Source organism: Lonchura striata, chromosome Z (genome assembly GCF_046129695.1).
Source record: "Lonchura striata isolate bLonStr1 chromosome Z, bLonStr1.mat, whole genome shotgun sequence".
Lineage (NCBI taxonomy): Eukaryota > Metazoa > Chordata > Aves > Passeriformes > Estrildidae > Lonchura > Lonchura striata.
The window spans coordinates 41,284,392-41,305,799 of record NC_134642.1 but is presented as its reverse complement, the minus strand read 5'-3'; the positions used below and the strand labels follow the sequence as shown (position 1 = coordinate 41,305,799).

The window sequence follows — 21,408 nt, the reverse complement described above, 5'->3', positions numbered from 1 at the left end:
CACGGACACACCGACACACCGACACACGGACACACGGACACACCGACACGCCGACACACGGAGACATGGACACACGGACACACCGACACACGGACACACCGACACACGGACACACGGACACACCGACACACGGACACACGGACACACGGACACACCGACACACCGACACACGGACACACGGACACACGGACACACCGACACACGGACACACCGACACACGGACACACGGACACACCGACACACGGACACACGGACACACCGACACACCGACACACGGACACACCGACACACCGACACACCGACACACCGACACACGGACACACGGACACACGGACACACCGACGCCCCCGCCCCCGGGAGAGGCGTGGCTCTGCTTTCGCCCCGCCCCTCCTGTTGCGGTGACGTCACCGCCCTCCGCTCCCGATTGGCCCGGTGGGCGCACGAGACGTCACATCGTGACGCCATCCCGCCGGCGGGGCCCAGACAAGATGGCGTCGCCCGGGTCCGGCGGCGCCGTGCGGGGCCAGTAGAGACGGCGGGCGGTGACCGCGGGACAGCGGGGCCGAAGGCCGCAGGTACTGGGCTAGGCTGGGGGGATGCAGGTACTGCGTGGGGCAGCGTGGCTGGGACTCCGCAGGTACGGGTGGGGGCCGCTGGTACCGGGCGGGGCCAGTTCAGGACGGACCGCGCCCCTTCTTCTTCTCCGGGGACAGGGACGCTCCGCTCCCGCGCTGGGGAGTCGCTGTGAGGGGCCGGCGCTCGGCCCTGGCTGGACGCGCGGAGCAAGGCGAGATGACGCTCCTGTCCCACAGCCTCCTGCTTTCCAGCAGTTTCCGGGACCGCCGGAGTTACGGGAGTGTCTTTCTGCCTCGTAACCCCTGATGAATTTGCCCTTGATGAGTTTGCGTGGTGGCTGTTGAAATCCGAGTAAGCCGCTGGTGTCCGTGATGTTCGGAAGTGCTTCCTCGCAGTAACCAAATTCGTGAAGAACCAAAACAAACATCTGATGTTCTTTGAGTGTATGGTGTGTATTGAGTCTGCCTCCTGGTAACTAGTTCATTTTTCTGTCTTGTGCTGTGCAAATCGCGGTACTCATCTTCCCTATGACTACTACTTCCCTTGTGACTACTTGTGCGTTCTGCTAAATCACGGAGTATTCACTCTTTGTCTGCATCTCCTTGTAAGCTAAAGATCCAGTAATGTTTGTTTAGTGGGTTGTAGCCCTACACTTCTCTTTTTATGCTTATCACCAATTTCGCGATATTTTCTAGTTAGCTGTTTTGTTTTTGACTACGTTCTTCTTGGCGTTTGAGATGCAAACATCCCAGGGATTTATACATTATTGTAAGAATATTTCAGTTTAGTTGTTTCAATTTCCTGATGTTGCTTTGTGATCCCTTTAGCCCAGTGCTTACTAGAAGTAAGACATTCAGTGCATTTATTTATTTTTAGTTAGAATAATTCAAGAGCTGTCTTCCTGTGTTTTGATAGCTCAGAATTTATTGTACAAAGGGAAGGTTAGGTTTATTCTGGTGGTTTTTTTTTAATTAGTAAAAGAAATGACAATAGATGGAATTTAATATCTGCCTTATTAAGTGATTTTATTCCCCAGTCAATAAAAAAGTCAAACAAGTGAAAAAAACCTTGTCATATAGAAATGTTACAACACTGATGTTTTCTCATGAGAGTGGAGATAAGCAGATGGACTCTGGCACTTGGCTGTGGAACTAATTTAGCTGCCATCTTGGACCCAGTAAAATGTATTCCTATTGGATTTAAGCACTTTGAATTCCTACATGACTCACTTTGGCAAGGGAGTGTTGCCAAACTAAGGGGCAGCTGGGTTGTGCTTCATGATGTAACTTCAGTGGCTGTGCTGCTGATGGAAGGCTTGCTGCATCCCCCAGCCTGTTAAGGGACTAGGAGGAGTCCCATGTGGGAGCTTGGTGAGGGGGGATCTTATTTCTACTCCAGCTGTGATCCAGGGTGTTGAGGAAAAAGAGGAAGTGCTGCAGTTAGTCAGACCTCTCCATGACCTTCTCTTGTCAGCCTTGGAGTATGGGACCTTCTGCCCCTGTGCAGTCAGTCCTGCAATGGCTGGATTCCTAGCATTTTTCAGGCAAGAGTGAGGAAAACCTATTTTGGCCTCCTTCCCTTTTCTCCATGGGGAAAAACTGCAGCAAGCACAGGCAGTAGGGTGGGCTGAGGTGCTGCCTGTGGTACAGCACGAGGAGCGTTTTGAGGTGTGTGCGGGGTGGTGTTGGGTTACAGCACCACGAAGAGCTGCTGCTCAATGACTTCAGTTTCCTGTACACACAGAACTGCAATTCAGAAGTGCCAGTGGTTCTTAACATTACCGTTGCCACTGGGTGGCTTAAAACTTTTAGGCAAAAACCTTAATTCTAAGGGCAGGGAAACAAAAAAGTATGTCATTTTTAATCAGCTTTTGCAAGTTTGTAGGTTTAGTCTCAGAAAAAAACCTCAAAGTGATGTCCCTTTCCTTGCCTCACCACCTGTACTTGGCCTGCATTTGATATCTACTTTTTTCTTTTTTTCCCCTTTGCATGCATGCCCTGTGACACAAAGGAGTCAGGGAAGAAGTTGCTGCTACTAAAGTGCTATTCAAGTGTGAGCTGAAACAAACGGATGTGAAACTTAAAAGAGAAAACCAAAAAACTGTCAGATTTAATGTATGTGACTCAATGTGTTAGTTTTTCTTTAATGAAGAGTACATACATTTTCAGAGTATTGAAAGAGTATACTGGTCAGCCGGGAGATTTCCTGTATAGTTTATGATGATGGATTGAAAAATCATTATGGTGAAAATTCATCAAAACACATGGAAAAGCTCCATCTCCAGTATTCACATGATGTTTTGTTATCCTCGAGACAAAAACCTGTAACTGACAGAATGGAGTCAGGTTTCTAGACCAATCCAGCCTCATCTGTCACACTGTGACAGCCAGTGCTGTTTTGGTTGGTGGTGGTGGTGGAAGTGCTGTAATGACACAAAAGGTGTCGCCTTACTCATCCTCCTTTTTAATTTGTGTAATCTTATGGTTTCCTGTTGCGTTCACAAACTCTAAGGATTGATAATTTCATTTAGTTCACTTATAATCGTTGTTGTCCATATCCAGTCTTTGTATCATGAGTTTTTAAGAGCAGTATGTTTCCGTATTTTACAGTTGGTGCTGGGTTGAATATTTTGATAAATTGATCTGCAAGAAATTTAGTTTTCTTTATTACATAGAACTTCTTTCCAACATTCTCTGGTGTTTTGTGTAGCATAATCACTCCCAGTCTCTTCTGTCATGAATCCCAGAGTTTCAGCTGTCATTTTACAAGGATCTCTACCTAAAGGCATGATTCTGTATTTAAAATTGATCAGTGCCATTCAGATCAATGTCAGTGTAAGGAAAATCTAGTGAAGCCATAATTGGAAAGCTCTGAAGCTGTTTGTGAAAACAGTTCTTTGAAGGAAAGGCAAAGAAGGGTTGTTTACAACTTATAAATAGTGTTCTTGTTTGTTCTAGGATGCATCAAAGATTGGTTTCTCATCCCTGCATTTTGTATGCTTATGCTGATAACTGGTTTCGCAGCACATACCACTCTGCAATCGATCCTTGGGATTAGTGCAGTTGATCGATACAGTTGTGCTCACAGTTGTGTGTTAACTACTTAGGTAGGTAATCCTCTCTGGTATGCAAGTGCATTGCTTAATGCTTTGACCCTCTGACTTGGTTTGAATAAGCTCATGTTCTGTGTCCCTAATGACCTCTTGCAGTCAGTGTAGTCTTGTGCTGAGATCTCCATCAGAACCTGAGCAATGGGGGCTTTCCGTCTCTCAAATGTCTAGATTTATTCAAAATCCTTTTGTGCAAACACTTTTTTTCTTAAAAGTTAAGAAATGCTATCTTTCCTGTGGATGAAAACTTTTAAAGGACAGAAGGCTCAGGTTTGGTTTGGTTTGTATTTTTTTTAATTTTTGAAAGCTACAAGGTCTTTCCAGAATCTCTAAAGCTTGCAATGTACTTGAAACAGAATATACAGAATTATATCAAAAGGGGAACACAATGTTATTGCTCTAATTTAGACTTAAATCTTTCCTTCTAGAAGGAAAACACATTGGTTCAAAGCACCATGCTGCATTAGTAGTATTATAGTTTGTAGCTGACTGAGTTTGTATTATCTCAGCTGCATTTTGTGTCAGAAACTCTTACACGAGAGAAACATTTTAAATCAGAAGAAAGGGAGTCCTATCCAAGATGTAGTCAGTGCTTAATCTGGAGGATGATCTGCATATGAATACAATTAATGTATTTTATTTAGCTTTGGTATAGGGGAAAATAGTAGTAAAGAGCTGTGAGCTTTTGTCTGGCCTGTGTTACTGGAGCTCAGCAGTTCTGGTAACAATCTACTAGATTATGTGAAAGATTTCTTTTTTACCCCCTTCCTTACATATATGTTTGTGCTTGCACCATTTGTCATCTCTAGGCTACGCAGCAGAGGAAGCCGTGACTGAAATGACAGATGAGATTTATTCCCTGGTTTTGGGAAGGTGTGTTTCAAAGGTGTGCCTGTTACCAGTGTGCTGTGTCATGTTTTCAACCCTGTGCCTAATTCAGACACAGGGAAGCATTTGTGTGTTCAATTTGGTACACCTCATCAATTGTGAGTGCTAAAATAAAGCTAGATTCCTAGTTTATTAACACTCTCCGAAGTAGTTGTTTAAACTTTTAAGTGTTTCCCTCTGTGATACAGCAAAGTCACTCTGGGTTCCACCCTAATTACTAATACCATAATGTGTTGTCCTTGCATAGTACTGTGGCATAATTTGACATAGAAATATAGAAGGCACATGTAGCAGGGAAGGTAATCTTGAATAAAATCACTATTAATCATCTGGAATAAAACTGTGTTTGATGAAAAAGGCCAGAAAAGCTTTATGCTGCATAGCCTCCAAGAAAAGAATGTGTTCTTAATCTTTTAATTAAGTATTATGTCACTACAAGCAGTGTTGACAGTCTGACTCTTGTTAGAAAACAGGCAAAGGATTGTTGAGTTTCATTTTGCCTGCTGTGTTTGTAACAGTATACAAAAAAACTGTTTCCAGCAAGTACCTTTATATTCCTTATTAAGAAGAGGAGGAAAAAAAAAAGTACCTGTGTGTATAGGCCTCATTCTTGCTTGTGGGAGGGAACTTACCTGGAAGTAAGTGCTTAGTAATTTAATGTCTCTTTTGCAAAGAAAATCCAAGAAAAGACAGTAAGATGGCTTGTTTCTTTTTAACTAACACTGTTGAATATTTCTGAACTTGTATGTGAAGGGAGAGCTATCGCATTCAAGCTTGAATATCAAAGTAATGCTGTTATAGTGTGTAATCTTATCTATATGAAGGTCTTCAATTGGAAAAGGCTTAGTAAATGTACCTTAAAGAAGCCAGTTCCATCCATAAGATGAAAAATAAATGAAGGAAGGCAAAGGTGAAGAACTTGGTTTTGGCATGAATGGTGATATGGTCTGAGCTGCCTTTGAAGTTGGAGGTGGACTCTGGGAACTCTGTTGGCAAAATGACCACTGTTTTCGTGATGCAGTAATGTCACCCTGTTCATACTGAGCTCCCATATTGCATATGCAGTTTTTGTGCAGTTCTGAAAGATTTCCTCTCTCTGGGGATGTTCTGTATGTATTATAATATTGGCGATGAACACTTGAAATGTAACCATGTTTAGTGCAGGGGATCTGGCTGTACTCTGGATAAATCGGTTCTACCAAGTAATGGAAAGGATTTCTCACTTTCATGCTGGGAGAGAACCTGTGTATCCATTTTATGCCAGTCTTCATTCAAAGCAAATTTGTCCTGTAATTTGATGTTCCTGCAGGAATCTGAATGTGGGACTCATGTTCTGTCATTAGGCAGCACTGGATTAATTTCCTAAAGTAAGCTGGATTGAATCAGACATATGGGTTATGAGAGGGGCAGGCTGGGACTGATTCTCAGGTGACAGTAGAAAATATGATAGCTCAGAGGAGGAATGGTCAGGCCACAGTATTGCCACTTTGCTTCTTAAACAGAAGCTATCCTACTGCTGTGCGATGGTTATTTTGACGGTCCACTGGGAGAGATCTTTGTGCTGTCAGCTGTCCTGTGTTCTTGCCTGGCTTTAATGTTTGGAGAGGAGAATCTGTGGGATGACTTTCATGGTCATGGGGCAGCTTCATCCAGCAACCTACTCTGGTCTAGTTATAAAATAAATAAGGCTAGATTGCTGAAGCTGAGTCAGATCTGTCAAAATGTCCTGAGAAGATGAAGTTAATGCATCTCTGATGCATTGCACTTAAAATTAGCAATTTCTATGTAGTTATTCATTGCTGTAAGTGTTCTAGAACTTGAATTCATTACTGTATCTGCTGAAGAATATTGTGATGTGCGGGGAAAAAGTTTGTACTGCTGAGACAGGCTATATAGTATGTAACAAAATTACAGACTTAAATTAACTGGAAGTAATAACTTAAAAATAAAGTTTGGACTACACCAAATTTCATATTCAAATCTGAAGTGCATCCTTGGGCTTTTATAGTGAGATGAAAAGGACTGAATAGGAGTAATTTAGTAGAGAACAGATACTGTTGTAAATTTGAGAGAGACTGCAGTGAGATTCCTGGGTTAGCTGTGGGTTTGGAATTTGGAAAATACAGATTGTGGTCTGACTTTGCTGCTGGCTGAGCTGGATGACTGGGCAAACTGCTTCAGCTTTGTACTGTATTCCTCATACCTGCAAAACCAGGACAGTTTCACTGCTGGTTAAGTGCCTTGACAGGTATTCTGGAGTCTCATATAAGAGCTGTGTGGTGCTGAGGGTATAATGGAAACTTCTTTGCCCTCAGGGGAAAGAAAGTGAATTAGAAGTGTGTAATTCTTGGCATTATAAATATCCTGTAGGTATGTAGATTTCATCTGAAAGCAGTGTCTTTCCTTGTCTTTGGTTTCTTTTCTATTTTCTGATCCACTTGAGCACTGGAAGTTCAGTATCCATATACTCTTACTGTTGGGAGGCTTGTAATTCTATGCGTGTGCCGGTCTGTCTCTCTTACTACCTTGCAAGTCTTTGGATTTTGCTCCCTGTATTTGTGATAGAAAGTTCGCTCTCAAAGTGCAGACTTTTACACTACTCCTTAAACTTACCTGCCCAAACATTGGCAGGGTTTGCAAGTAGGGATGCAGTGCTGGGAGGGCAGACTTCTTGTCTTACACAGGGGAAAGCACTCTCCTTCAGTTTGTTTTAAGTGAGGAAATTTAAATCTTAAAGCTCATTTTAAATGGAAACAGTTGCAATTAAGGTAGCTGGATGAGGAGATTATTTTATGAAGTGTGGGGATCTACCAGGCACCTTGTGTGAATGTGGCAGGGAAGGAGGAATGACACCTGTGGTACAGAAAAGCTTTCTGAAGCAGTATGTTGAGTGTAGCAGCTGTGGAGCATCCTTGAAAAGTACAATCTCAAGGATTGAGTCATTGCTCTGCTTTCCTTTTGGTAGGATGGGGGCTGTCTGCATGTTTATGTATCTTCACTGCTAGTAACCTCAGCTGTAGCAGTTGCACACACAGAGTAAACCTTGTTTAACAGATGTGCAGTCCTTGATTTTTCCTTCTTGCTTCTGGCTTCCATTCCTCAATTTTTCAGTCTGTATTGGATTACAGGCTGAACCATATTTCAATTTAAGCAGCCCCTAATAGAGAGGCATTTGCTATTTGAGAACTACAAAATTAAGAGATTGTAAGGAAGATGTTTGCGCTCAGGACTGAGTATGCTGCCCTCAGGTAGTGTGGGCTCATGAAGTTTACTAATATAAAACACAACAAGCAGCTCTTTTATTTATCATGCTCTTGTTTTGTAATAGATCCACTATAGCTGAGGGCAATCTTAGTTTCACTTCAGTGTTCAGAGGTAAATTTTTATGTTTCTATACTAGACTATACTTGCTCAAGGCAACTTACCTTCCTGTGTTCCAAATTGTTTCAGGAGTATACTCCATGTGGGTACTGCCAGTTTGCTGAGCTGTTCAAGTATCTGCTGCTGTTTTCATATACAGATTATTTTTTTGATAGCTCATAATGATGCTTCTGTTACTATGTATTTTTAAAGGGCAGAACATCTTTATACCAGTTCCAGCCTCTCCAAAGTTTACAAGCCATTGCAAGAAATAATTAAGAAATTACTCTTAATTTTAAATCAGTTTCCTGTTCTTATGCAACAGTTCCTTGTTAATTAAAAACTGGTGAATTTTTTTCATTTGAAAACATGACTTCTGGTAGTGAAATTTAATTTGGTGCTGTCTACCCATAGTATTTCCCATCTAGCTCATCTTTTTAATGCTGTCATTCAGTCTTGTTTGGGCTGAGTGGGAAGACTTGAAAGCAGGATTGACTTATACTATGCCTAGAAATGAAATGAGATTGGTTTTTAGGCATTAATGCAATGGGGCCATCTTTTCACTTGCTTGATACATTTTTTGAATTTCACTTTGACTCCTTTGTTGTGTTGAGTTGGTTAGGTAAGGAGTATGTCCCTGATGAGGCCTCAGCTCAATGAACATATGACAGTAGCTGAAGTGAGTATTCATGAACAGTGATAAGAGTTTGTTTTCTTCCTGGTCTTTTAGTTTCATCCTTCAGTGCTGCAAAACCTGGCATATTTTCAGATGTGTGCTTCTGTCAATGCTTATTTTCTTGTCTCAATCTTGATAAGATTGGTTAGATGAAGACAGATGCCTGTTGGCTAAACAAGACTGACACATGAATTAAGGACAGAATGAGTTGGCATTGAAAGCTAAGAAAGGACCAGTGATGATGTGTTGGAGAAATGCATAAACCCCAGAAAAAGACAAATAAGCCTGTGAAAAATGTCACACTTGTGGCATCTCGGATGCAATTTGGTTTCTCACAATAGCACTGTCAAGGCAAAGGCAAACCAAGTCTCATGAGGTATGTCTTGAAAATCAGTGAGAATTAAGATGCTATGAGCTTATACTGTCACTTCACAAATTAATGTTTTGGAGACCACACTTTTCCAGGCGTCCTATGACCAGCTCTTAGTTGCTTCAGGAGTATGAAGTGTTTAGGACTTTTCCTTCCATGTATCTCAAAGTGAGTATTTGGAGAAAGATTAATTTATGGTGAATTGGGGTGTTTCCTGGAAAATGGCAACACTGAAACATGAAACTGAAAAGCAGGAAGATTGAGATTGAACATAAGGACAAAATGAAGGTGGCGATGAACTTAACAGGTTGCCCTGGAAATCTGTGGATAGCTCATCCCTGCAGTGTCGGAACTCAAAATGTCTCTCAGACATTTTTAGAGGTTCCAGGCCTTGGTCAGAGGCATTCTAGACCCCAGCAGGCAGCTGGAAACAGCTGTGATTTTGAGTTTGAGCCATGGAATGAGTTACCAATTTTGCAGGTGGAACAAGCAGTCACAAAGGGTTAGATAGTATAGTAAAAGTAGTTACAAAGTAGAGGGAAAATTCTTTTAGTATTGTACAGGGGGGTTTTAGCACATGTACAGGGGGGTTTTCACTTTGTACATGGGGGTCGGAAGTTCTAAGATAGAGGAAAGTGGGCTGATCCTGTTCTTCCTCCTTCTTTTACTTTGCCTCCATGTTCTTGGTGATGTTGACACTCACATATTGGTTTAGAGTAGAAAAGCACTTTGTAATATAGGTAGTAAGTATTAAGGGAAAACTATAAACATGTAATACGTAATACATCATATAAAAGATAGCAGCAGCCCTGGGCGGGAGGAAAGAAGAAGAAAACAGCAGATAGAGAGGATGTCAGGGTGTGTGTGTGCCTCTGCCCAGGCTGCTGACCAAACAGCCGCAGCCCGAGAAGACAATCTTTTAGATAGCTCACAATAAACTGCCTTGAGACCAAACAGCAAAAGCCTGTGGAGTTTTTCTTTAGAAGCATGGGTTGGAGGAAGAATTTCACCACCACATGGGAACCCAGAATAAGGCCGGGGTTCTCACACTGGAGCTGTTCCAGGACAGGCTGGATGGGGCTTTGAGCAGAGATAGCTTTGCCTGTACAGAGTGTATGGACTAGATGGTCTTTGAATGTCCCTTCCAACCCAAAATGTTCCATGATTGAATCAAGTGAGTTTGCAGGGAATTTATATTCTTAGAATGTGGCTCTTAGTTGAGGGAAGTGAGATGTGTCAGTAGGCAGGGCCATCAGATGGCAGGAATAGTTAACAGTTTTAACCACATGATGAGAGAGATCCTTTCAGGAATGGGAAAAGGCTGTTGGCCTGATGTGCTGAAACTGCTTCAGCTGAGTGTGCAATCAGGGTCTGAAACAGTGGTTTCCATGCTGAATATCAATGTTTGAGCCTGCTTGCTGCAGGACAGGCAGGGTTGTTTGGAGGTGGAATAGTTAACATAACAGGTTATTTTTTCCATCAGTACCAGGCTGCATTTTGCCTGGAAAATGTTAAATGTGTGGTAAGAGTGGGCAGTACATGTGATCCAAGTATAAAAGAAAAATTGATGTATCTATAGTAGTATAACACTGTTCTCATTATTCTTGTACATTGTAAGAGGCGCATATTTTGGCTGAGATCCAATACATGGAATTGCAAGTGGTGTTTGACCTGCTGGCAGATTTTATTTTTCCATTTAAAAAATTTGGCCATCTTGATTTATTGATAGGTTTTTTTTTCTGTCTGCTTCCTTAAATCAATTCTATAAGGGTTAATATTTCACCAAATTTATAACCAAAACCATAATTATCAACAAATGTTATAATTTCTTTTCTGAGCTTTTACAGGGAAAAGATTACAACCTTATGGCTTTCTTTGGATAGATTTTTTTTACATAGCCATTTAATTGTTGTTATATACTGAAATTAATTATATTATGGTTAATAAATAAATATTGAAAATTAATTAATACAAATTACTTTATATACCAAAATAATTTGAGTTTTTGTGTTGGTGTTTGGAGTATGGCTGGAAGGTCCTGGTATGGTGAACAGAGTTGAATTTATTTCTAAGTAATACCAGATCAGCTGCCTGTTACTGCCCTCAGTTAAAGACTCTAAGAACAAAAAGCTTGAAACTGCAGAGATTCTCTTATTTTTGAATTAAAAATGGTATGTTGTAATTAATGGATTAAAAGCTGTTTTATTCTATTGTGAATTTTGAGAGTGTCTGTCTAGCTCTCATTCATAACTGGGACAAGTCTGAAATATTTATAATACTCAAATACTTCAGAATCAGCTTGTTACACATTGAAGTACCACTGCAACAAATAGAGCAGCATTTTAATTAGTTTATGATATTCTGGGTTGCAGGCATACATTCTAAATGTACAGGATATTCCACTGCTCTTCCATGCATGTTAACAAAAGAAGAGAGAGAGTAAGTGGGCTATTTTGTTACTGAAACTAGCAATCAGCAGTCTCTCTCAAGAAGGGTTGTATTGAAATATTAGCTTTCTTCTAAAGTGCTATGATTAACGAGGAAAGTTAATGCAAATTCATGGTTCTGGCTAGTACTAAGATTTCTTAGAAAAAAATTGACTCTGTGGTAGTAGTATGAAATCTTATGGTAATTAAGCTGGAGTAGCTATATTTGTTGATTGTTACCAGATGCTTACCATCTGACAGTTTCAAACTCTCAAAACTGGCAGGATATTTGCTATCCAAACTTTAGATATAGGAAAATAGCAGTTAAAAACAGTTGCTCTGCTCATCAAATTTAGGACTTGTTTCATTACTTCATTGAGATTATTGCAGCCCTTTTTGCTGGTATGAGTCCTGGGTCATCTTTTTCACTTTTTTCTTAGACTGTAGGAGTTGCATGCCACATTTATATTTTTATCTCTTGAATTTCTGTCTTGCTTCTTTTGTGTTTAAGGAGGGAAAGTTAGTCCTGTATTTCTAGTTTACTTTTTTTTTTTTTTTTTTGGTGATATTGCAGTTTTTAGATTAGTGAAGCTGACCTTGAAGTAAAGAAGATAAAAGAAGAAAACACATCTCTTTTCTCTCAGCTGTTTTGTTTACATGATCTTTAAATAATTTGGGTAAAAATCACTAAACTGCACTCTGAAGTCCACATCTGCTCTTGGATGAACAGAACCTGCACTATGCCCAAGTTTCTGGAGTCTGGAAATCAGTCCAGCCTTTGATATTTGTTGCAGATGGTTTTCTCTTGTGATAGGATTGAGTTTTATGGAACGAGTCCATTTTAAAAAGACTACCCATTTGTTGCCAAAGTTAAATGTGATAGATGCATTATAATAGGTGCATTTTCTACACTGTTGTTTGGCCTGTCAGTGTCTGGCCAGAGGAAAACCATGCCCTGATCTACTTTGATCACACAGGGCTGCCTGTAAGTACTTGTCTGTTTCCTTGTGCTGTTGCCTGTGAAACTTGTGTTTCTAGAGGTTTATGTGGTGTATCAACTGTGTTGGAAACCTGCATGGCCGGTAAGTAACAAAGTGACTAAAAAATTGGTATATTAGTATGCTTCATTTTCACAGACATTGTATGGTTGTCCCTGATTTCTGGGTGAAGTGTATGGTGAATTACCTTATGTTTCAAACACATAGTCAGGATCTTAAAAGAGGAATGGAGCTGTTTGTTACCAGTTAAGAACCTTAAATCCTTAACCAGCTAAATGGTACATGCTTGTAACAAGTCCAATGTCTAATGAAGAAAGTGGAACATGACATGAGGTAACTGGAACTGCAGATGTCTAATGTCAGTGCCATGAATCCACATGGAATGGCAGAGAGATGCCATGCCTCTCTGAGAGCATGTGGAAGCTGCCAGTAGAGAGATCCTGATTACCCACTATGTCACGTTAAGCAGTGACACAATTTGAAGAATCAACGTCTCCTGATGTTTATCACTGCTAGGAAGATGCAATTGAACATCCCATGAAAAACTCCATAATGAATGTTGTGACCATCACTAGTGTTGGCTTATAATCAGTAATGTGATCTGCACAGTTCTGTTCTTTAGGGTGTTTTCTTCCTTTCCTTCCTACTCATGCCTTTGAGAAATGCTTTAGAAAGTGCCATTTTATTTGTTCCTGTCCTTCTGCCCCTCAATCATTGCACTAGTAATAACAAACTGCATGTTTGATGTAGGCTGCTCTTCAGATTTAGGTGTCTCATCACAGCTGTTTGGGCTGTTGATCCATGTGATGCAGCAGGGATACCTCACACTTTCCTCCCTCAAGCCCCCTCTTGTCTGTGTGAGCCCTACTTTGAATGGTTAAATGTAGCATGATGATCACTTGTATTTGTATTCCATAACATGAAGATATCTTTAGATTTGTTTTAACTGGTGCCCCTTGACAGTTGGATAACAACTTTATAAGAGTGTTGCCTTCAAGGAGGGTTTGGTTTGTTTTTCTCAATCTTAAAATTGACCAAGAAATTTAATTTGCTTTATCTCCTGGGCTGTGGTGGCACTTAAGAGGAATTACTATAGATCAATTTAGAAGTTACTTTTCTGTTAAGACTGGTGAAAGAGATGATTTTTCTTTTTTCTTTTTGTGAGTTTTTGGTTTGGGGATCTTGGGGTTTCTTTGCTTTAGTTTTTGGTTTGTTTTTTTATTCACTGTTTTGCTTGATTTGTTTGGTTTTTTTTTTGGTGGAGGAGCCACAGGGGAGTGTTGCGGGCATGCAGTTGCACTACATCACATATGATTGTAAAGCTTTATCCAGAGAGCTGTTACCAGGGCTTATCTGTTATTGCGAGGGGAGTACCTCCGTGTGCTCTTGTTTGCAGAACTCTTAGAGGTACAAAGCAGAAGTGATTGCTGCAGATTTTGGGGTGATGTATTTGGATACTGCAGTAAAAGCATGGAATCTGTTTTGTACTGTAGTGAACTGAGCAGCTTTTTGCTGAGAGGGGTCATAAGAAATCTGAGCTGAATTGCAGTGGTTGAACACTTACATAGATAGGAAGCTTTGATGAGAGCTTTTGTTTGTCTTAGCAACAGGCACCGTTGACTTCTATTTTTGCTGTTTGAAGCTATATATAGAGTCCTGATGTTGGTTATAGCCCTTGCACTGAAACAAGTAGGTACAGTAAAAACTGAAAGCACTGCCTAAATTTTGAACACCTGTTATCATTAGAAATCAATCTCTTGAAACAAAGTAATTTTTATTTTTTTATTTACTCTAAAATCAGTAGTTCATTAATGTAACATAGGCAGGAAGGGTTTTTTTAACTTTTTCAGCCTTTTGTTTTTGTAGTTTTCTGGCTGAATGGTGCATCCTTAGTAGTGTGTAGACTACACAATGTATATTAGCAGGTGCAATGGAAATTGTAAGATCAGGTCTCTTTCTCTGAAAATCATAGATGTGCTGATTTGATTATGGTTGATAACTTGAAGCATTCTCAAGTTTTCTTTCACCCATAAGTTATTAATTTTTCGTTTATCTGAATTTTAGATGGAAATTACTTCAGAGAATACACATGGTTTGTTTGCACCCCAAACTCAGGAATATAGCAGCACGAATCCAGTTCTTATTGCCAAATAGTTAAACTGGTTTAAGTTATCATGAATAAAGCAATTACAGGTATCATTAGTGGGAGGATACTTCCAACTTGTCTAGTCAGAGCTCTTTCAGAAGAAAAAGAATGAAGATATAAACTCAAGAGAAAGTAGAAGAAACATTGAAATAATGGCAAAAAACCACCCCAACTTCCCAGAAGCTCTTCATGAGTTGCTCTTTGTAATAACTTTTTTGTTATCTTCTGTTCATGAGACTCTCTATTTGGCATTGCCTTCTTGCAGTGTACTCCTTGTCTGGCAGCACAACTAAATGCCATTCAGGTTTAAGTGATGACGTGCCCAGTGAATTGGCTTGGTCACCTCTGTCTCTTCAAGCCATTCCAGCTTGTCACCTCTCTGTGCCTATTGTTGCTGTCATCAGTTTTACCTTGCCAGTTCTGTTTCTGAATCTTTGTGTAGTTGTTTGTTGTTGTGGGTTGTTTCCTGTTCCCCCTCCCTTTCTGTCATGATTGCTCTGAGATCCTCTGCCCTCATCCTGGGCTCTTGCTATGCTGTGTTACTCTGCCTGTCTGGTTTTATGAATCCTGACCTGCTGCCTCAGTGTTACTACATAAAAAATTATACAGATGGGTAGAGAAGAGTTCACATCAGGTTGCTTCAGTTCTTTATAATTTTGAGGTACTTGCAGCCCTGACCTTCTCCATTTGTCCAGAACCAAGAATGAGGGAGTGAAGCTGGTGAGGTTTACATTTACAGAAGAGAGCTTGTAAGTGGCTGTAAGAGCATCTTCTAGTACTATGGAACTAACTATTTCCCCTAGAGCAGGAAAGGTGTTGAATAAGTTTTTTTGTCCTCTGTCAGTTTACAATGTGCAGTAAGGTATCAGGCCAAAATCCATTCTACCATGTGATGTTACCACCATTGCCCTTCAGCATCTTGTACTGGAGACCAAAGCAAGTAGTGGTAGAGCTACACTTGTCCATCATCTGATTTGGAGTAAAGCTTTGGAAGCAGTCCAATGTGGTTTACTGCACATTGTAATTAATTTTCAGATAATGCCTAGAATAATAACAACAAATGAGTAACCACCTAACTGGATACAAAAACATTTTTCCCATCTTGACAACAGAACAACAGCAATATGCTTATAACAGTGGTCCCTGACTAGCCTGTCAAATCTGATTAGTCATAAGACATTATTTTAATTAAACCTTCTTTGGGAAGAGGGTGATGAAATGTGGCTGGCAGCCTGTTCTTGTGTTACTGTGCATAGTGCTTAACAGTTTTGTTTGCTGACAAATGGCTTCTGAAGTAATGTTGTCTTTATAAGTGCACACTCACAGTGCATCAGCAAGACCTGTGTGATATAAACTCAAATGCTTTGTGAATCTAAAGTGACTGGCTCTTGAAATGATCCATTTAATGACTAGCTTGCTGCTGATGTGCCTTGGCTAGTTCTGTGGTTAATTAAGCTGTTGCATATGGCAGAGGAATTATTTTTCTCACTGCATCTTGAAGTTAATGCAGACACCTGGTCAGCATTAGGATTTTACTATCAGATTGTCAGCAAAAGCAAGGTAAATATATCTTATGTGGGGTGGCACTGAGACTTGATGCAGTTGTGGCGTCATAGGCTACTGCAGTCTATCTGCAGCTTTCTTGGAAGTGGGATGTGCAGTTTTGTCTTGTTGGGATTTATATGCATTACCATTTGTGTCCCTGGAGCAGTAACTGATAGTAACTGGTGCTGCCTTGAGCAAACACCCTTATCAATTGAAGTTGGCAAAGTGAGGAGGTTACTTTCTCTAATCAGAAGTTTTTGGAATCCTCTAAAAAAAAAGGAATTCCTTTTTAGTCTGAGGTAGTAACTAGAAAAAAGAACTTTGAGAAATTAAATGAAGTGTGTGGAGGTCTTGCCCAGGTTAAGTGGAGAGTGGGCAGTGCTTGCACAGTGCCACGCAGTCTTCAGTGACAAACAGGGGACTGGTTGAGGGTGTGAGGGCTGTATGAATTATGTGTCACCTGGCTTTTTTACTAAAAACAAATCCAGTATTTGACCTAATTGCTACTCTCACACAGAGGAACTACCAACACAACAACTTGCCTGGCAGTGAGACCTGGGTCTGAAAGTGCAGCTATTTCATGTGCTGTTGTCTGCAGTCTGGGCACTGGGACCGGTAAGGCTTGTTCAGCTCCAGTGGTTGATATGCAGCTCTGCTGGGTAGTCTGGTGGCTTTGCCCTTGACATCCTTCCTTGGATGGCAGGCTTGGCAACTGTTTCACCTTCTTTTCTTTCTGTTTTTGAGGCCTTAATGTTTTGTTTGTTTCTGAGAACAAGGTGCCAGTTTCTGGCTTAGTGGAATAGTTTCAGACATAATAGCACTGCTGAGAGAGGTTGGTGAGTTCTGAAAAGAACCTGACAGACATTGGGCAGGATGATGCACAGTTTTTATGTGCAGCATGCACCTGGACTTGCCCTGCGTGACTTACTTCCCCATGGCCCAGCATCTGCCCACTGTGTTTCACAAAGTATGGTTGCACGTGAGTGATCTTCTACAGCTTTGGCTATTGTGTAGGTTCCCCTTTAGCTGGGGATGGTTCACTTGTTGATTTCAACATAATGTTGAAAGGGATCTTTGCACTGTAAAAGGGGTCTGTCCTAGAGCACTTGAAACTGGCTCTTCTTGTCCCCAGTCCTGTCAGCAGCAGCAAGGAGGAAATAGGTAAACTGTTTAATCCTCACCTTCCTTTAATATGTAATGTTTGCAGTTGGAATCTGCAATGGAAACAGTGAGCAAAAGAGCCCTTGACAGGAGGAATAATGGGCATGAATATTAGATCTGTCCCATGTTGTTGTAACAGGCTCTGCTGCCTGTGGGGATGTACCAGAGGTCTCAATGGTTTTGAAGAACAGCTGTTGGGCATTTCAGTCTGAGATGGAGAACTTCAGAGACAAAGGGTATCTCTGAGTCTCTGTCACACATAATGTTACAAGGAGCACTTAAAAATTCAATTACTCTAGCAGTTATGCTGTAGTACCTTGTAATGTACTTCTAATCTAGCAAAACCCCCATGTTATTGAGTATACTATAAGCATCCTGGAGCAGAATTGTAGCTGACAGCTAATCTATCTTGAACATCTCTTTTGGTGAGCCAGACCTACTCTCTGTTAAAAGCTGGCTAGCCAGCTGTGTTTACATCTTGGCCATATAGGAGTCGCATCCATATTTTAAAAGTTGCTGCTAAATGCTGTGGGCAGTTGATGGGGCCTGTTTTCATAGATTTCTTGTGTTTATCCAACATATCTTTCTCATGGTACCATTTATTTTACACCTGTTTTATGCATTGCCCAGTGTGTCTAGATGAGTGCCATGCTGGCTAGCTGGCTGTGTACCCAGTACAGTAGTATCCTTTTTTTAGAGCAGCAGGGATTAAACTGAAGAGGATCAGTGTGGTATTTCCAGTAGGAAGAGCTATTCTTAATGCCAAGGGAGGCAGGGAGTGCTTAATGAGGCTGAGACAGAGTGGCCTCTGTGTGCTGTGATCTGTAACTCTGTCTTCCTGTTCACCCTGGTTGTGTCTTGGCTGTTTGCTGTTTTGGTTGGGGCTTTCTTTTTTTCTTTATATTACTGCTTCAATTGACAGACCCTGTTCTAAGTTATTTGTCTGCTCAATTAGTTTCAAGGCTAAAACATGTTTGTTTATCTATCTTGGGAACAGGCACATCAGGTGTCTGCAATGTGTTCCATAACCTAGAGATAAGACACTGGAACTGCATAGACTCACCCTGTTCTACATATACAAAGTTGTTCAAGATGTTTTAAAATGTTTTTCAGGTTCTAGATGGCTTCTAAGAAGTTGGGATCCGACTCTCATGGTAAGTGAAATTTAGCATCCTTGTCTTTTCAATAGGATAAATCCTACTATTGCTGCTGACTAATGTCCTAGCCTAGACAGTCCATACAGACTAATCTGTTCAGCTTCTGAGTTTCTTATTAGGAATGAAGTACTTTGGCTTCCTTCTTGCATAGTTGCCTCCTGATGCCATGTTTGCCTGTTCTCTGATTAAACTAAAAATCAGTCTCTGACTGTTCCCTGTTCCTTCATGGCAGAATAACACATTTTTCTTCCCCAACAAATTCCCCTTCAAAGCTGAACTGCTCTGGTGTTTGCTGAGATGGGCTCTAGATCTGTAGCATCTTCCTATAGAAGTCACATGAGAATTTGAATTGTAAGTGAAACTTTTAATACAACATTGAATTGTGCTTCATTTTTGCTCAGGCATGAATTTCTCTCCTTAATTGGACAAACTTAGTTCAGAAAGCAGATGAAGAAAAGACAATATTTTTCTGTCTTCTGCATATGAGATGCATAAAGTCATACAGGTGATTGGTATCATAAAAGTTATTTGCCCGTAATGTCCTTATTTTTTAGAAAATGGGGTGTCATTTGAGTGTAACTGATGTTGCTGTGGAACAGTGAAGTTCAGTTTGTTGTATGTAATGTGGCTTCCTCAAATCAGTAATCATTACTTTTCAGGCTATCATAACTAATGCTTTCAGAAATTCAACCTTGATCTTTCTGGATAATTTTTCTAATAAAAGGGTCCTGGGGCATTCAGTTTTTCCTGCATCTTTTTATTCAGTCTTGCAAGCGTAAAGTTGAAGTAAAAAATAAGAAATGTCTCACTTAAATACTGGGTTAAGGATTAATAGAAATAGTGTATCAAAATTTCATTTTTTGATGGTCTTAGTCTTTGCTGTGGCTCACTGTCCCTGCTGCAAGACAACTGATTTTTTTCATTTGGTAATTGCTGGCTATTCAGCAGTTGCTTCTATGTCTAAAAACAGTCTTTATGCCTGATAACTGTTTTTTTTTTTTTTTTTTTTTTTTTTTTTTTTTTTTGTTTTTTTTTTCTTTTTTTTTCCTGAAGTGTTTCCATTTTGATGCCAAACTGAACACTCCTTTGAGTTATGCTGAAGTGGAGACTTTTAGTAGTTTGTTGTGCCAGAAATGTAGTACAGAGACCGAGCAGACAAGTACACTTTTGTCGTGTTTATTTTCAGAAATTACTCAGTGTGCTTTTAACTGATACAAGGATGAAGTGGCTAACAGGCTTATTTAAAAAGAGTTTGGTAAAAACTTAAGTTGTTTCACTTGAATGTGTGACTTTTGTAACAATATCTTTCATAATACCTTTTTTATAGGTTTATCTTACTGCTCTAGAATGTGGCATTTAAAATAATTTGCACCCTTTACTCCTCAGTGTGTGCACTGTGATCTCCTCTCAGAAAGAAAAGGATTCTTAGCTCTCTGGATAATATTTTAGCTTTACCGAGCTAGTACTGCTTGGATTGGGCTGAATTCTATGTGCATAGGTGTTTTGCCTCCGACTTTTTGCCATCAAATGTCCTAAACCATTTGAGATGTTTTTAATATGTGCTTATGGGCTTTTTCTCATAGTTATGCTCAGGATGAGATTATAGCAAGGGTTGTTTTTAAAAAAATAAGTATACTGGGGAACAAAGTAGGAAGTTTTTATTCCTTAGTCAAGCTTCTGAGGTTAAGCTGGCAGCTTAGTATAGCTAGTCTAGGCATGCTTAGTATTTTTTATTTATTGTGCAAAACAGGATTGCTGGTATGTAAACAGCAAAGTTTGTGCTTGCACCCTCTGTGGCTGGTATCTACTTCAGGTATAGTTGTGCAAGGGGAAGTGCCCACTACATATTGTAAATAGGTCTAATAAGACAAAGATTTACACGCTGAGCAATTTGGGCTGGGAGATCCATGTGGAGAGGTAATCTTGCTGCACTTGGATCGTCTGGTGTAGAGCAGCCAGTGGGACTAATAGGCCATGGTAGCAGCAGTTGGCAGGTTGTCTTTGACCTGGCCATGATTTACCACCCCAGCTGCAGAGGCTGCTACAGTTGTTATTTCTGTATAAGCAAATGCTTTGGCATATCAGGCTCTCAAGTTGTCAGCTCAAGTACAATTTGGATGCTGTGTTGCAAAGAATGGTCATGTTGGCCAAGTGAGGTGCTGTCTGGATGCTGTGCAGTGCTTGGATATGTGATTCCCAGATCACTGAAAATACTGTCATGTTCTACCTGGAACATTTTTTTTTATCCTAGAGGTGCAGATGGGATGTAGGTTGTTCATCCTGATTGTTTCAAAGTGTCCTAACAGAACTCTGTGACCACCCAGTGTGTGCATAGTATGAGAGCTCAAGTAATAACAGCCTTTAACTGCAAATTGACAGGATGTTCTTGTTTATGAAAGCTGTTCAGCCTCTGGGAGTCTGTGCCTGCCTTGTAGATGAATCAACAGTGAGGGAACACAAACAATACTTATACTGCCATCTGAGTATGAAAATGGGTCAGATAAAAACAGCAAGTCCCAGTTCACTGAGTGAGGAGGGCTTGGTCACTGAACACAGTCTTAGATGTTGCCACTAATGTCTTTCTGTATATGTGTCACTCAGGAAGAAGCTACAAGTAAGGCCTAGAGTCACTCCTCTGATTGTTGCACATGCCAGAAACCTTGCCTGTGACCCAAAAGTTTAGACCAGTCATCCAAGAGACCACTTTCAGTTAATGGAAAAGCTGTTTAGTTTGTATTTTGGGTTTTCTCATACTTCTTCACAGTTGCTCAAGGAAAACACACTGCTACTCTGGCTGCTTGGAGGTGGTTGAACTCTAAGTGTTTTTTTTTTTTTGTTGTGAACTTGCAGAAGTGTCATCCTAGAAAAAAATAACAGATGTAGGACCTGATAAAGTTAGATTGCCTTATTTTAAAAAATAGAGTTGCTGTATTAATAGCCTTAGTATTTCACTGTGTTTTGTTTAAAGTGGAATGGCTTTGTTTCATTGCTTTGCA

General features: G+C 40.5%; 1 protein-coding gene across 4 annotated transcripts in view; it reads left to right on the top strand.

The window, feature by feature from the left end:
* Positions 1–461: 461 nt before the first annotated feature.
* Positions 462–21,408, top strand: part of UBAP1 (ubiquitin associated protein 1) — a 33,351-nt gene continuing 12,404 nt past the window's right edge. For 3 of the 4 annotated variants that reach the window (XM_021554599.2, XM_021554596.2, XM_021554600.3), the window contains exons 1-2: positions 462–575; positions 18,369–18,409. In XM_021554599.2, the coding sequence (XP_021410274.1) occupies positions 18,376–18,409 (34 nt within the window). In that variant the 5' untranslated portion in view covers positions 462–575; positions 18,369–18,375. Of the gene's footprint in view, positions 576–15,010; positions 16,710–18,368; positions 18,410–21,408 lie in introns of those variants that run through there. The other variant, XM_021554597.3, reaches the window with a different exon arrangement.